At 37.7% G+C, this 17,563-nt stretch overlaps 2 protein-coding genes across 8 annotated transcripts in view; both read right to left on the reverse strand.

Annotated features, from left to right (window-relative positions):
- The window catches only part of TCAIM (T cell activation inhibitor, mitochondrial), a 34,771-nt gene extending 25,722 nt beyond the window's left edge, over window positions 1-9,049 (reverse strand). For 5 of the 7 annotated variants that reach the window (XM_079116373.1, XM_079116376.1, XM_079116372.1 and 2 more), the window contains exons 1-2: window positions 8,805-9,049; window positions 5,382-5,416 (exon numbers count right to left, since the gene is read on the reverse strand). The gene's annotated coding sequence lies outside the window, so the exon portion shown is untranslated. The remainder of the gene's footprint in view (window positions 1-5,381; window positions 5,417-8,804) is intronic. The other 2 variants (XM_079116375.1, XM_079116374.1) reach the window with 1 other exon arrangement.
- A 515-nt stretch (window positions 9,050-9,564) lies between these two features.
- TOPAZ1 (testis and ovary specific TOPAZ 1) overlaps window positions 9,565-17,563 on the reverse strand; it is a gene marked incomplete at its 5' end in the record, with an annotated part of 60,623 nt that continues 52,624 nt past the window's right edge. Inside the window, 4 exons of the mRNA XM_079114793.1 lie at window positions 9,565-10,063; window positions 13,258-13,441; window positions 15,029-15,232; window positions 16,929-17,093. Coding sequence (XP_078970919.1) covers window positions 9,844-10,063; window positions 13,258-13,441; window positions 15,029-15,232; window positions 16,929-17,093 — 773 coding nt within the window. The 3' untranslated portion in view covers window positions 9,565-9,843. The remainder of the gene's footprint in view (window positions 10,064-13,257; window positions 13,442-15,028; window positions 15,233-16,928; window positions 17,094-17,563) is intronic.

Raw genomic sequence — 17,563 nt, forward strand, 5'->3', positions numbered from 1 at the left:
GGTTGCCAGGAGCCAGAGTTAGGGAGGATTTTTAGTGTGGTGAACTTATTCTGTATGATACTACAATGGTAGAAACTCGTCATTACACATTTGTCAAAATCCTTCGTAGGTACAGCACCAAAAGTGAATCCTAAAGTATGGACTTAGGGTGATAATCATGTGTTGGTGAAAGTTCACTGATTACAACAAATGTGGGACTTGGGCAGTGAAGGAGGTTATGCAATTCTTGGGACAGGGGATAAGGGGAAACTTTTTACTTTCTGCTTAATTCTGCTGTGAACCAAATTTGCTTGAAAAGCCCAAATTTCTAAACAACTCAAAAGCTGCATTTAGGCCCATAACTGCAACAATGCAGTCTGGTTTTAACTGTTGAGTGTTATCTCAGAAGTTTATGAAATCACCAGGGGCTTTCTACCATTGAAAAGAAAGCTTCTGTGACATACAAAATTCTTACAGAAAAAAGTGAAACCACCCCCCAGCAGTTACCTCTTTGGGCTTCAGCAGCAATGTCAGCACTGGGGGTATAGCTCAGCATGGAGCATTTGCCTAGTACGTGAAGGCCTGGGTTCCATCCCTAGCACAAGGGGTGGGGGCACAGATGTCTTGTGGTTTCGAGTAATTCTACATTTTCCATTATATTGAACAATAAGGGAAGCTGCTAGTGTATATAAAAAAGCTGGATGTTTCCAAGTCTTAAAAAAAATAATTACTAAGGCTATTCCTAGATTAAAATTTTAGTTTTGATGAAACTGGTCTACCCTAGGTTTAATGATTTTCTTAGAGGTGTGTAACGTCCCCCCCTAAGCCCTCTAATGCATTATCTCTCAGGATGTGAGGCTTTCCAGGAATGTACATGTGACTGTATGCCGCAAGCACTTGTATATTATACAGTGGTACTCCAAACTGCCCTTTAATTCTGAATTTAAAATTTCTATTAACTGAGTTAACACAATGCTATAGTCTATCAGACAGGAGTGTAGTTTAGTCAGTGAAATTAGTGAATATCTTAATGACTTCTGTCTTTATGTAAATGAAAAAAATTACAATTCTACTTCCAGCAAGAAAGAACAAGTATAAAACAAGAGATTAACAGATATATGTATCATGCTTTTACCTGATGCTCACTAGACTGAAGTCATTTGGGTTATATATTTAAGAAAAACATGGTTGGAAAGACACAGACAAAATACTATAAAGTCATTAGAGATTTTAAGAAAGGAAATATTTAATTTAAAACATTATGATTATGGTTTAGCACTCTGGATAAGGAATTCCACATCTAACTTTTTGTACATGTTTTTAAGCGTACATAAGTTAACAATTTCAGCATATTTTGCAAGTATATGCATTGATTGCTTTTGTTCTGAGCTTTTTATCCTAAATTTTTTTTTCTATATTTGCATAGCATACAGCCGAGGAAGATTGAGATAGTGTTTTCCTCCACAACGAAGGGACAGATCTACTTGCTACCCAGTATAATAAAGATAATGTCTCCTCCAGTGAAGGTTGAGTAGGTTTGCTAGTAAGTTTGGAATTCCTGGTTTTCTCCGCGTGCCACAGCCACCTGCAGATCTTTTCTAGGTGGTGGAGGGCAGCTGCCCCTGAGGCCGCTGCTGCAGAAGCCTGGAGGTGTATTCTCCAGGTGCCCAGGCTGCCCACATAACTGCAGATGCTGCCACTGCAGTGACAGCTGCCACTTGGAGTCTTCTCTGGGGGCCGGGACCCAGCAGCCCCTGAGGCCTCTGCCACGGATACCCAGAGGCCTTTCCTCCGGATGCTGCTGTTGATGTTGTGGCAGTTGCCCATCCCCTGGAGGTATGCTGGCCTCCATGCCTTGAACGTCTGGCTGCCATCTACTGCTGATACCACTGCTGCTCCCCAGAGGTCACCTGGAGGACTCTTCTCTGGGTGCTGTTGTAGCTGCCGTCACTGCTGCGCCACCTATGTCTGCAGCTGCTGCTGATCCCCTGACACCAACTCCTGCTCCTACCACTTCCACCACTGCCCAGAGGTTCACTGAAAGGGAGACTCCAGGTTTGGTTGCAGGTGGCCACATACATTTTGAGACGCCAGCCAGAGCCTGAGGTTTGTCTGGAGTGCTGGTGGGTTTGTTGCCACTCCATCTTGGGGCACCGGCCAGGACCTGGAGGTTCAGTGTCCGGGTACCTACGGGTTTGGCTGCAACTGGGGTCTTCCTTCTGGGACTGCAGGTTGACGCCATCTAGTTACTGTCTCTCAGGATTACACTCTTTCCAAATTCCAGTGGCACCGAGATCTTGGGATTGCAACATGGCTGAACCCAGGGCATCTGAGGCCCAGAGTGGAGACATAGTAACTGGGTCTGCCAGGGTCAGTCTGGACCAGTCTTGTGGGAAGTCAGAGACAGGGCTGGGAAGCTTTTGGATGCTAGCAGAGGTAGTTACTCAATTTTCCACCGAGATTTATTTTATTTTTTGGGGTGCTGGGGATTGAACCCAGGGCCTTGTGCTTACAAGGCAAGCACTCTACTGACTGAGCTATCTCCCCAGCCCAGAGGTTTATTTTTATTTTAATTTTTTTCCTCTGGCATCTCTCTCCACCATATTTGGAGCAGGGTGTTTTTTGTGCATCAGTTTGTTGAAGACAGTGATAATATGCAGGGTGTTTTGTAGTTCTGCTGTATGTTCTGTATAGTCTTATATTTTTAATTTTTCCCCTTCTCTTTATATGTATCCTCCCTTTTGCTTGTCTGTCTTCCTAGACTTCCTTTGTACTTTTTCACCACCTGACAGCCAATCTCTGTTGGTTCCTCTTCCACTCTTTACGTGGATTTTTACTTCTGGCTTCTCTCTTTCTCCCTTATGAACACCATGTCCTGCACTGTTTCTGTTTTTTATTTTTCCACTATTTGAGATTGTAAATCTGTTTGGCAAGTTTTCTGTTTTTATTGTGGACAGTGATTGAACTCGTCATTGCTGTTAATAGTGAGAGGACACTGGACACCTTGCTGAGAGCTATTAGATTTGAGGCTGTATGTTGTTTGCACTGGGTATTGTTGGTACTGATCTCCCTCTTTAAGGTGGGACACTGGAACTCTTCAGTGACAATATAGGTCTACAGGGTAGAATCATATTGCCTCAGATTCATACAGCTAGATGGGAAAACACACAAGCAATATGAAAAAACAAGGGAACAAAATGCCACGAACAAACCAAGATGCCCCAATAAGAGAAGCTACTGACAACACAATAGAAGAAATGTCCAGGAAGGAGTTTAGAATGCACATAATTAATCAGATCTGCAAAGTAAAGGATGGTATAGAGTCAAATCAATGAGAAAATACAGGAAGTGAAAGATCACTTCAATAAAGAATTAGAGATTGTTGGGAAAAAACCAAGCAGAAATCCTCGAAAGGAAGGAATCAATAAATCAAATTATAAATTCAATGGAAAGCATCACTACCAGACTAGACCATTTGGAAGACAGAACCTCAGACAAGACGATGAACACAGATGCAAAAAGTCTCAAAATCCTGGCACCTTGCATACAGAAACATATTAAAAGGACAGTGCACCTCGATCAAGTGGGGATCATCCCAGGGATGCAGGATTGGTTCAACATACACAAATCAAAAAATGTAATTCATCATATCAACAGACTTAAAAACAAGAATCATATGATAATCTCAATAGATGCAGAAAAAGCATCTGACAAAATACAGCACTGCTTCATGTTCAAAACACTAGAAAAACTAGGAATAGCAGGAACATACCTCAACATCATAAGTCACATATGCTAAACCCAAGGCCAACATAATTCTAAACAAGAAAAATTTGGAAGCATTCCCTCTAAAAACTGAAACAAGACAAGGATGCCTTCTTTCACCACTTTTATTCAACATTGTCCTTGAAACTTTAGCCAGAGCAATTAGAAGAAAGAAATTAAAGGTATAAATAGGTAAAGAAGAACTCAAACTATCACTATTTGCAGATGATATGATTCTATATTTGGAAGACCCAAAAAATTCTTCTAGAACAAATAAATGAATTCAGCAAAGTGGCAGGATATAAAATCAACAGCCATAAATCAAAACAGACATGTAGACCAACAGTACAGAATAGAAGATATTGAGACAAACTCACAGAAATACAGGTATCTCATATAAGACAAAGGTGCCAAAAACATTCACTGGAGAAAAGATATCCTATTCAACAAGTGGTGCTGGGAGAAATGGAAAGCGGCATGTAACAAAATGACATTAACCCCTTATCTCTCACCCTGCATGAAACTCAACTCACTGTGGATCAAAGCCATGCACTAGAAGAGAAACCCTGCAACTACTAGAAGAAAAAGTAGGCCCAAATCTTTACCATGTCGGCCTAGGACCTGACTTCCTTAACAAGACCCCTAAAGCACAAGAAATTAAATCAAGAGTCAATAAATGGGATGGATTCAAGCTAAAAAGCTTCTTTTCAGCAAAAGACACTAACAATAATGTGAAGAGAGAGCCTAGAGTGTGGGAGAAAATCTTTACTACATGCACCACAGATAAAGCATTAATCTCTAGGATGTATAAAGAACTCAAACTTAACACCAAAAAACCCAAATAACCCAATCAATAAATGGTCTAAAGAACTGAACAGACACTTCACAGAAGAAGATATACAATTGACCAAACATATGAAAAAATGTTCATCATCTCTTGCAATTAGAGAAATGCAAATCAAAACTACCCTAAGATTTCATCTCAGATCAATCAGAATGGCAATTATCAAGAACACAAGGAACAATAAATGTTGGCGAGGATGTGGGGGAAGAAGGTACAATCATACGTTGCTGGTGGGAGTGCAAATTGGTGCAAACATTATGGAAAGCAGTATGGAGATTCCTCAGAAAACTTGGAAAGGAACCACAATTTGACCCAGTTATCCCACTCCTCGGTTTATACCCAAAGGACTTCACATCGACATGCTACAGTGACACAGTCACATCAATGTTTATAGCAGCTTAATTCACAATAGCTAAACTATGGAACCAACCTGGGTGCCCTTCAACAGATGAATGGATAAAGAAAGTGAGATATATATATATATATCTCATATATATATATCTCATATATATATAAAATGGAATATTATTCAGCTTTAAAGAAGAATGAAATTTTGGCATTTGCAGGTAGATGGATGGAGTTAGAGAATATCACGCTAAGTGAAATAAGTCAACCCACCCCCCCCAAAAAAGGCTGAATGTTTTCTCTGATATGCGGAAGCTAATTCACAATAAGTGGGGGATAAAGAAGAATAGAGTTACTTTATATTAGGTAGAGGGGAGTAAAGGGAGGGGGAGGGAAATAGGGGAGGGAGATAGGGGAAGGAATGACAGAGTAAAACAGACATTATTACCTCATTACATGTATGACTGCATGACCGATGTGATCCTGCAATGTGTATAATCAGAAAAATGAGAGATTACTCCATTTATGTATGATCAAAATGTATAAATACATTCTACTGTCACGTACAACTAATTAGAACAAATAAAATTTTAAAAATTGTAAAAACCAATTTCACAGACTTTATTAAGCTTAGGTAAGATAATATACATAAGTGGTTCACAACATTTGGCAAGCAAAAAATGCAACTATCAGTATTATATGATTAAGGGTATATAAAAATTACATGTTTTTTTTTTTTTTTCCCCAGTGTAGGGCTTATATATTCATAGAACATGTAGTTAACTATATTTTTTCTGAAGAAAATTCTGGGACTAGAAAACTCCTAGAATTATCACAATCAGTGAGCATTGTCTGAAAATCTTAAAATGTACAATGCAGTAGGTAATTATGCTAAGACTGAAGTAAGAAAGTACAAATGACTGACTTAAACCTAACAAACTTTTCTCTAGGAAAAATTATTCTGACTCCATCAGAATAAACATGGCTAACTGTTTATTTTTACTATTTCAAGACAAAGTTAGTACCTGCTTAGTAATAAAACATTCATTTTGATAGAAATAGTATTTTTTTTTTCTCTTCAAAGAAAACTGATGTGGGTATAATAATGTTGTGGTATGAGAATTGCCTCTTTATAAATAATGATTTTTTTTTAAATGATGTTCCTTAGAGGACAGTGGAACAGTGAGAGGGAATGTGACTTTTGCTGCTTTCAGCAATTCTCCCCTTTCACAAGTTCCTTCCTATAGAAATATGAAATCGATCATATTGAGAAAGGTAAGAATTGTATATGTGTGTGTGTGTGTATGTGCATATTTGTATACACACACATATATATACACACACACACATACAGACACACACATAGAGATTCAGTTAGTAATTCTGACATCTACTTAAACTATTGTTCTAAGATAAACATTTTCTACACAAATCATGGGGAAGAATTAAAAGTATATTTTCTGGTTCTTTTTAACAACTGGAATGGAAATGGATGTTTCCCCTTGGAGACCTACAAGTGGGAAATATCTATAAAGTGTTTCCTGTAAGCTCTCCTTTAAGCTTTGAAGACTAAGCGACAGGGAAGGTGTGATCTGATCTGACTCCAATTTTGGAAAAGAGAAAGGGCTAAAGGAAGAGAAAAACATTTTTAAGGGCCAAGGTCTCAAAGCAAAAATAGCATCACTAGGAACTTGTCAGAAATGCAGATTAGAGCCCACCCAGCTCTGCAGAACCAGAGACTGGGTGGTATCCAGAGATCTGTGTCAGGACACACTCCCAAGGGACTCTGATGCATGTTCAGTCTGACAACTGTTGCTTTAGGTTCTCAGAGGATTCTGAGGAGCCTGTTAGAAACCTTTTAAGCTTTAATTCATTAAAAATACCTAATACAAACACAGGGAAAGATCTCCAGATGCACAATCACATGCCAAAAGTCAAATAATTTTAAATTTTTCTTGAACTAGTTTCTTGTTCCCTGTATAGCTTATGTACTTTTGAGATTCTGAAAAAGAAAACTCTAAGTGGAGACAATGGAAGAGTCCAGCAGGCAGGCAGGCATGGCTGCTTGCCTTTATGTTTGGGCTACTCCTCAAACTTGCAAACTAAGAACCCAATTGTATCACTTTAGGCATAAACAAGCAGGCCCTAGGAAAACAAAATCAGAAGAGGTCTGATGATTGAAACACCAACCTTTTAATTTACTTTGAGAGACATAACTGCCAAGAATGGTAGAAGACTCAGAGCTAATGTTTTTCTCTAAGAGGAACAGCTACACAGAAAGATAACACTGCAAGAGTGGAGTTGGGTGCTCTCCTACACTAGTGACGTGAGCTTGGGGCATTCACATCAGGTGCAGGCTTCCTGTCTTCAAACTCTTAATTTAAGTGGTTCCTGTCCATATTCCACTTAACCCGCTAGCCTTCCATTTGGAAAAGGCCTTAGGCATGCTACAAAATAATGAAAGAAGTTAGGTTGTCTTATCGGACTTGGGAGGCATTCTGGGTCCAAGAGGCACCCACTCAAGGCTTATATGCCAAATTCTGTGTAAAGTTCTGGGAATGGGGGGCATGGGGATCAAGACAGGGCTGGGGTTGTGGCTCAGAGGCAGAGCACATGCCTGGCATGTGTGAGGCAGTGGGTTTGATCCTCAGCATCACATAAAAAATGTGTTCATCTACAACTGAAATAAACAAAACTAAAAAGCAAAAAGAATTCCACTTCTCAAAAATCTTAGAGTCTAGGAGAAGGAAAAATGCAAGAACAGACATACAGGAAGATAATTATAAAACAATGCAGTAAATGTAATGATACAGACATGCACAGAATAAAATAGGAAACTCAGGTCTACACCTAGGGGGAGGGGCACTCTGGAAGGTCTTTCAGGGAGATGGTGTCCTCCCTGGATGGGGACTGGAGATGGGAAACAAGACAATCCATTTACAGATCACAGTAAGTTATTACTGTAATCCACTTAATAGTGATGTTAGTTTTTGTTTCATAAGATGAAAATTTCTAATTTTAACCTACATTCTATTCTAAGTGAAGCACTTAGTCTGTGCAGTTCCAAACCAAATTTATTGGAAAGATACTTAAATCAGTGAAAAATTCAAATTAAGGGACAGTGTAAGAAAAACTCTTGCTTAAATTACTTTCGACAGCTAAAGAAACAATAATTACCAGTGTTTGCCAAGTTGAGGTCCCACGACTGAGCTTTGACCTCTTGGCACAATTTTCATCTGAAAGTAACTTATTTTAACAGTTAACCTCAGGCTAGGCTATTCTCATTTAAACTGTGACTTCCCTTAGTAACTTTTTAAAGCAGGAGGGATAAAAAGCAGACAGTATTTCCTTGCTTTTCAGTTGCATACTCCTTTACGGGAGAAAAAAGGGAAAGAAAAAGAGCAAAATCAGGAGATTCTATTAAATTAAGGGAGATTCTCTAGCTTCCTTTTCCAAATCTCCTGCTATGAGAGTTAAGTCATAACAATTTGCGGCAAGGCAAATATTATGGGAAATCTTATAGTCGGAAACAATAAAACCTAGTCTCCTCTTCTATCAAGTCAAGATAAAGCACACGTAGGCACCTGTGAGCCGGAGGAGCTTTAAAAGTTCAAAGTGAGCGCCCCAGGCCCAGGTAGTCGGAGCTCTGCCTCCGCCTCTGCCCTCTCCTCCGAAGGGCTGGACGCACAGGCCTGGGCTCGCGCTGCGCGGCACCTCCTGCCACTCCAAGATTGTGCGAGCGCGCGCACGCGGGGAGCCACCGTCCTCGCCAACCAAGGCGCCGACAGGCGGGTACCGAGGCGCGCTCGCGCCGCTTTCACCCCACCCCCGAGCGCCTGCTCGCGGCCGGACAGGGGTCATGCAGCCTTACCTCAGCGCGCCTGCGCGCGGGCCGAGCCTCCGGGCGCCCCGCCGCGCTGACGTCGGCGCCGCAGCCCTCTGTCTCCCCGCCTCCTTACCGGCCACCCAGGATCTCAGTTGAGAGCTTTAGGAGGCGCAGAGAGGCGCTCCGGGACATGCAGGAGTAAGCCGATGGAAGCCGGGCGGCTAGCCGGCAGGAAGCGGTCTGGCCCGAGGGCCGGGAACCACGAAGGGCAACTGGGCGCGCGCCGGGGGGGCGGGGCACGCATGCGCAGCGCTGCGCCGCCCCGCCCCGCCCCAGAGCCCTGTGAAGGATGCCGCCGTCACGCGCTCAGGGGACTCCCTTAAAGAATGCCCCCCCCCATATCCCCTCTGCTGACACGTCTTGTTCTTTATTCAGATTTTTTTCTCTAAATGATACGAATTTATGGTTTTAAGAGCTAAATTAAAAATGAAGGCTACCACCTCGGAGAATACGCTGCAGATTTGAAAAGGAGTTTTAACTTCCCAAAGTTGTTTGGCTATTTCTGGTGTATTTATTATAACTCATGAAACAAATTACAGATTTTCAAAAAGCAGTATCCTAAGAAAACTATTGTGTAAGCATGCCTTTAAATTCAGAAGGTACTTTGAAGTTTGTGTTCAAATCATTTTAATATTTGCAAAGATTACAGATGTAGAAAAGCTCTGAAGGCTGAACAGAGAACACACTAACCTCTTTCATGCCCCTACAGGGTTCTTCTGAACACTTGTTACCTGTTTGCAATGTTCCCTCTTATTAAATGCTGCACAGTATTCAGTGATTTTTCAATGTTTTGATTTTGGAATTAAAACGGATTTACCACACTGAAGTTCTTCTAAATTAATTTGAAAGGTCACTTTTCAGTGTGGATGAAACTATTACAGATTACATATCAATACAAACTTATTGCTTGAAGAGAGTTAACTTACTGTAAGTTTAAAAAGTGCAAAAACTGAATAGTGAAAACTTTTATTTTTATTGCATTTTCAACAATGATTACTTGAACTTAAAAAAAAAGCCTTATTAACTAATGGTTACTGAAAAGCCAAACCTTTCCAGCCCACTTCATATTCTCTTTCAACCATTTTAAGGCAGAACAATGTTCCAAACTATAAACCTGTTCCTTATTAACATTGACAGTCATGTGCTTAATGAAAAGCTTTGGATCCGATATTCGAGCAGCCATGATTAACCTTTCTACTGCAGCTTGATAATCATCCTTGCTCCGAGGTTTGTTGTCTTCATATCTATAAAGTGAACATCTCACAAAGTCAGAAGTTCTAAAAAGCAACAATATGGTTTCTTCAAAAGCTTCATTTATATTGATACTAAACCATGACACTTCACCATATTCTTTTTGAATTCTCTTTCAGACATTTTGCATCATGACCCATAGGAAGATATATTATGACCTAGTAATATAAAAATTTCACAAAAAATGAAATAAAAGTCTCATAAGACTTACCCTGATGACGATGTACTTCTTTTCAGTTGTCTTTCAAATTTAATAATGCTGGTTGCAACACCTTAAGATCATTTCATCACAAAATAGGCTGCAACTGATAACTTGTAAAATACTGATCTAAAACAATTACCTATATCTCCGTATTTGCAAAGTTATTGATTAGATGATTATTCACTATAATGCATGAAAGAATATTAAATGTAATGAATTTTTGAATTAAACTGCATGTTAGTTTTATCTTGATACTATTGTTAGTTACAAGTAAATAACAGTAGCTAACATTTGGTATCAGAAACTGTATTGCTATGTATCTTAACTTACAGGTACTTTCTTCAGTCCTAACTTAAGTTACTTCACTAAGTGCTAGAATTTACTAATACATTTTCTACCAGTTCCATCTACTATCAAATGTGACTGTGCTTATGTAAAATTCATTGTTTATGGCAGTTTTTCCTCTGGGATATAGGATGGGAAGTATTTAAAATAGAGATGTGGATGTTACATGAGCACTTGAAACAGGATCCAGTGGTCAAAGAGGAACGAGTGGCCAGGTGCCTTCTACTACATTCTAACTTAGCAAGTGGTGCTTTTGGTAGACTGGGCATATGCCAAATATGTAGTTTTTGATAGTCTTAAGATGAGTATTTTCTCTCATAGAGGTTAATGTTATATAAGGCAGAGCTCAGCATGATAGTAATAGAACATAATTGGTTTGGATAAAAATCAAAATTCTACGGATGTCACTAGTTATGCTGTAGGGCCACCAATACCCCCCAAATTCAACAATGAGTAAACAGACTGTATGTGCAGGTGAACTGAATGCTACAAGAAAAAAATCAAACTCTCATTAGGATGATGGGAAACCCAGTTGTCTCGGGCCACTATAGTGTACAGTGTCAAATAAGGAAGTCCTCAGAAAATAGAGCTATAAGAAAGGAAAAAAAAAAAAAAAGGGGGGGGGCTAATTTTAATGTGTTTAAAAAAAAAAAGGTAGAACTAAAATTATTTTCTAAGTGTGAGCTAGACTAAATGACTTCTATAATTAACAGAAGAAAACCAAAGTGACAGTGAGCAACTTTGGATACTAGGTTGTTGGATGACAGTCTTCCATGGTCTCTTGAATTTTGGGAAGTTTTGAAAGGCACTGACTATCCTTTGTTACAAATTTCAAGAATGTTCATGTAGTGAACAATCTTGAAAGACAGGATAATTTCTCCTTCTGGGGCAAAAGGCAGGTTTATTTACAGCCTTAGAAGATGTAGATAGCATCTCCCTGCAGAACAAAAAAGCAGGCATGCTTATCACCCATTATAAAAGATTTGGGTTTTCTAAGTTTGGGAATTCTCTCCTGTAAAGAACCTGGTGCATCTGCAGGTAATCCACCTGGACCCATTTGTGGGACTTAGGAACAAGCATGAATAATGTAAATATGCAGATAATCATGCTGTTCCCTGCACCACAAGTAATAAAGTACTTGTCTCCAACACAGAAGTCTTGTGTCTTATGCAAGCATTTAGGCAACTGTGGCATGCTAACTTGTAACTTGAAAATAGGGTAAAAATCTCACATCATTCACAGTTCTTGCTTGACTTATGCACAAAAGGCAATGCAGTATTCTCCTTGCTTTTTCTCTCTTGGATTACTCACTCTGGGAATTGTCACTTTGAGAAAACAATCTATGGAAAGACTCATGTGTTGAATAGGCTTCCTGCCAACAAGCAACCAAGTGAGTCAATTAGGAAAGGCAACCTCCAGATAGTCAAGCCATCACGTAGCAGACTAAAGTCCTGACATTCTGACTCCAACTACATGAAAAATTGAGTCACACAAAAGACCCTGAGCCAGAACCATCCAGCTTAACTGTTCTGAAATTTTTTCTTTTTTTTTTTTTTGGGTGCTGGGGATCGAACCCAGGGTCTTGTGCTTATAAGGCAAGCACTCTACTGACTGATGTTCTGAAATTTTTGACCTACAGAAACAAAGAAAATATTTGCTATTTTAAGTCACTAAGTTTTGGGTAATTGTTATGCAATAGATAATTATGCAACAGTATTCAATCTGATGATCTGATTTGTAACATTAGTAAACTGAAGCAAAATTCTTGTCAAACTCTAAAATAGGAGTCCTGTGAGATCCTTGTATTGCAGGTTTCCTGGATAAGTTTAGCAAGAAATCAGTGGTATAAGTCTAAATTCTGGGACTTTGAAGGTGTCACTCTAGTCCAACACCCACATTATTATATATCTGTGCAAATACAACATTTTAAAACATGGCAACTAGGCTGATGGCTTCATTTTTAATAGTATTCTTGACTGAACCAAGTAAATTATCACATATTACCCTTTTAGACTTTTTTTTTTTTTTTTTGTACCAGGCATTGAACCCAGAGGTGCTTAACCACTGAAACATATCCTCAGCCCTTTTTAAAATTTTTGAGATAGGGTCTTGCTAAGTTGTTTATTAGGGCATCACTAAGTTGCTGAGGTTGGCTTTGATTTTGTGATCCTCCTGAGCTGTTGGGATTACAGGTGTGTGCCACTGAACCTGGATTAGACCTGGTCTTTAGATCTTTTGGGTTGACCAAAAAGACCTTTTATATCACTAAACAAATAGGTATCATTACAGGAAAGCCTGGTACCTGAAGAAAACCTGTCTTTTTCAAATCTAACATCATCTTTGAAGTCAATGAAGTATTCTAATGCTATTCACTTGTTTTATTTTGGGGATTGAAAAAACCAGGGCCTTGAGCATGTTAACCATACACTCTATATGCCCAGCCCCTTAAAACTTGGTTAGTTTTAAGCCTCAAATAAATCTTATGCTTTCTTAAGTATTAGCAAATTTTGTAATACACATGTGTGTATCTATCTCTACAGTATATGCAAATATAAAAATATAAAAGTACAAAAAATATTTGTATTCTAGTACCCACGGGAACCCATAATCTGCTTTCAGCATATAGTTTTATCAACCAACCTTTTCAAAACTATCTGTAGCATCTGTGTGGATGTTCCAGGACTCTGAATACTACTAGCATTAGATACCAGGAAGATTTCAATAGCTAAAAGCATTTCAATTTCAGATAAATAAGAAGGAATAAGTAGAAGTTTTCGGTATAAATTTCCCTCCAATGGTGGATAACAACCTAATGAAACAGCACCTGAAAAAATCAAACAGGTCAAACTTTACTAAAGCTCCCATAAGTAAAAGCCTAGATATCTGAAATATCCATAGGTGATAATTACATTATGATAGAGTAATTCTTCACATTAGATTTACTACACAAGTTACATGGTAGTGAGTTTATCTTAGTACACTTGACATTATTCTTTACAAAATGCTTCTGAAATATTAGGTATAAAGTAGGAAATATAAAACTATCTGAAAAATGACTTTAGTTTTTTAGGGCAAATACCATTTTAGTAAAGCCATAGTATATGCAACATAATTTCAGAATAACAAAAGAAACTAGAATAGCTCCTTTGCTTCAATGATTTGTTTCAATGGCATCTGGTCTAATGTATTTATAATTATTGCCTATGTTGAATTATAAACCCAAATGTATAAAATATTAAGAGTTGCTTGCTATTTTTAATAAACTTATTTATAGTGCCATTACAGTTTATATATTACTGTTCCTATGATATCTTACATTGTACTAAGCACTAGATATAAAATATATTTCTATATGCTAGATGTGGTATAGCTATAATCATCTATTCATGTTCTAAAATGTTCTTCCAGGAGATTGAACTTTTAAACTTATTTTAGGGGCTTATTAGAAGTGTTAAGTAGGGGGAAACCCCTCTAAAACTCCTAGAACATCCATACTATATACAGGCAATATCATATTGTCGTATTTTACCAAAAATCAATTTAAATTTGTATGTAAAATTTGTTTAAAATACCAAGTTTTTAAGCTCTCTAATATTGATGATGATTACTAATCTTTGTGAAACCACTATGTGCCTACTACCTGCGTTAAATCCATAGGTGCTGTCTCGTTTTAACCTGCCAATTTACTACCTTTGACATAATTATTCCCATTACTCCCATTTATAGATGCAACTATAAGGTATTAATAGATTTTTTCTTTTCTTTTTTTTTAAAACAAGTGTTCAGCTATGTCTGAAGGTAAAGCCAAAGGATGCTCCCATTATATTTAATGTCAACACTGAAGTGTCTTGAGGACTAATCAATGCTTATAAATTACATACTTGGTTTTCAAGTACATTTATGAAAAACCAAAAGGATTCTATACCCCATTACCTCACTTGCACTAAGTATTGGAAGTTACACTGCATATGAAATAAGGTATTATTAGGTAAAAGTAAAAGTGCTAATAAGAAAGGTACTGAATTATACATAGATCCTAGTTGCTTTAACATGTGGCTAAAAAAACTTTACAAGTAATTCTTACTAGGAATGAAAGTATTTGGGGGAACAAGGAATGACTGCTAACGGATATGGAGTTTCTTTTTGGAGTGATGAAAATATTCTAAACTTGACTATGGTACTGGTTTCACAACTCTACACTGAAAACCACTGAATTGTATACTTAAGTGGTGTATGGTAATTGAATAATGTCTCAATAAAGCTGTTAACAATTTACAATAGACAATTAGTTTAACTGCTTTAATATAAAATTTCCAACTAAAAACAGATTTTTAGGAATCACATTTAAATGGATTAGAAAATAAAAATTCAAAACCAATATATCAAATTAAAAAATTTAAATGGAACTTACTTTTGTAGTGGGTTCTGGCCTTAAGCCATAAACAACTCCTTCCTAAAGAAGTAATCAATCTTCTAAGAAAGGAAAAATCAATAGGGATATTCTTTGAAATCATGAATTCTGCTACAGAGGATGACATGCCAAGACTGTTGCTTTCTATACAGGCATCTAGAAGTTTATTAAAAAGAAGGCTATACTGTGAGACCTCCATATTTTCTGAAATAAAAAGAAATTGATACAATGAAATTTAACTATATTAGTCTCTCAAACTTACTCCTTTCTTCCCCCCTCCCCACCCTGGCAGGCTCTCCTTGGTCCTTTCTTACTAAAATGCATTCATGTTACATATTCTCTAAGTAAGAAAAAGTATTTGATGAAAGCAAAGCTCTTCCTTTCCTTTGTTATGCAGAATGTGAAAAGAAGCTAGATTTCAGAGGTTGCATTAACATCCCTGTATTTGTTCCCTACAGGAGAATGCTTATTTGCAGTGTCTTCAAAGACTTCATGACTCCGTTTGCATTAAATACAGCTTAGTCTTATATTTCCCATGACTGAACTATGTAGTTCACTAAAAAAATTCACTCTCGAATTTTAAAAATCCTTTATTTCTATTCCTTCAGTTATTCATAGAGGAAAGAGAAATCATCTTGGGACACTTAAAATTTTTTTCCCTTTCTATTCAGTTGGGTCTATGAGCTAGGTTCTAAATCTTCATCACTTAATAGGTTTTTAGTGGTCCAGGCCTTAGCAGAAAATTTCTTTTCCTTTAGACTCTTCCTAACTACTCCTCCCAGAAGAATTTTTCTAAAACACCTACTTTTGTACATCATTTCTTAGACCTTAACCTACAGTGACCCCTTATCTAGAGATGGAAACCTCTGTAGTTTGTCAGGGTTTTCTAAAAATCTGGCACAACTATCTGTACCTCCTTATGGCTATTTTGTTTCATTATTGACCCAACTATATGTTAAGGGTCTGTTAGACAGTAGGGATACCAAGATAAAGATAAAGCTCCTTGAAGGAGCTCACTATCTAGGAGGAGCAACAGACAGGAATGCTGATCATAGGATCTCTGAGGAATGCATGGGAAAAATGAAGATTCAAAGAGAACATGATGGAAGTACTGAGGAGAGGTCTAAAATTAATGTTTTCATCATACAAATCCATCTCATGGCTCAAAATCGATTTCTCATGAACTCCCTTTTCCTATCTATAACTTGAGCTTCAACCTTTAAGAGTACTAATTAGCCAGGCACAATGATATATGCCTGATATACCTGGTAGCTGCGAGGCTGAGGCAGGAGGATTGTTTGAGGCCAGCGGGGGCAACTTAGTGAGACCCCGTTTCAAAACAAATAAAAAGGGCTGGGATATAGCTCAGTGGTACAGCGTCCCTGGGTTCAATCCCTAAAATGGCAGGGGACGGGGGGAGACAAAAAGTACTACTATTGCCACTGCTGGTATTCTTTCTTCAAACCTGCCATCTGCTTCATTTCCTCCATGCATTTCAAATTATCTATGTTCCAAGGTGATGTAAACTAAATTTTATATTTATGAAGTTACAGAAGAAAAGTGTTCTTCATTATTTCAGTGCCATGAATTCTTTTAAGATACAAGGCTTGCTGGGGGTATTTAAACAAACCGTTTATAGATGACAAGAGGCAGGGAAAGGGAAGTGATGGAAATGTTTGCGTTAGGAACTGCTGACAACCCAAAGATAAGCATCTGATTGTTTGAAGCCATCAGGAAAGAATATTCAATTTGCAGAGAACACATTTTACAGAAAACAACTTCATTAAAAAAATATGCTGGAATATAAAAATTCAACCAAAACAGGTGGAGAACTGTTTCTTATTAATAGTCAAACACCAGATGGGCAAACATAATTAAGGCAGACTTTGCAAAAACATACCTTGAGAATTTTGAAAACCTGGTAGATTCTGCAAAACTTCAAATGTCTGTCTGTAAAGGCTCTTGGCTAAGATTTCATGTGCAATTGTACAGAGCAAATTATGTCGATTAAGTACATCCAGTCTATCACAAGGCCAAAGTGGTGTATTGATTACCCATTCTGATTCTTCCAAAAAGAAAAAAAAAAAAAAAAAAAAGAATTCTTTACACCATGGAAACTACCCTTACTTTAATCACAAGTAATGTTTGAAAATATCTTTTGGAGAAAGTGGCAAAACTTAAGACATGTAACTCAGAAAAGATAAGCATAGCTCAAATTTTAGAAACAAGTTGTAAGTGATGGTCATCATCCTGATAGTATGCAAACTAAGTCACTTTGTTATGCTTATTTTTAATTCATCTAAGTGAATTAAGTGGTGATAAATTCTAAGTTAATGTTTATTTTTACATAGCAAATGTTCAATTTATAATGAATATTTTAACAGAAAATTTGTGTGGACAAGTTTAACAATTTTACAATAAATACATAATTTAATTAGTTCCTGATCCTTTTGGGGAACAGCTCTTCTCCCTATTTTTAAAACAATTTCTACTATGAAATATTTGATATGCATGGAACAACATCTAACATTATAA

This window comes from Sciurus vulgaris, assembly GCF_902686455.1.
Source record: "Sciurus vulgaris genome assembly, chromosome: 16".
Classification (NCBI taxonomy): Eukaryota; Metazoa; Chordata; class Mammalia; order Rodentia; family Sciuridae; genus Sciurus; species Sciurus vulgaris.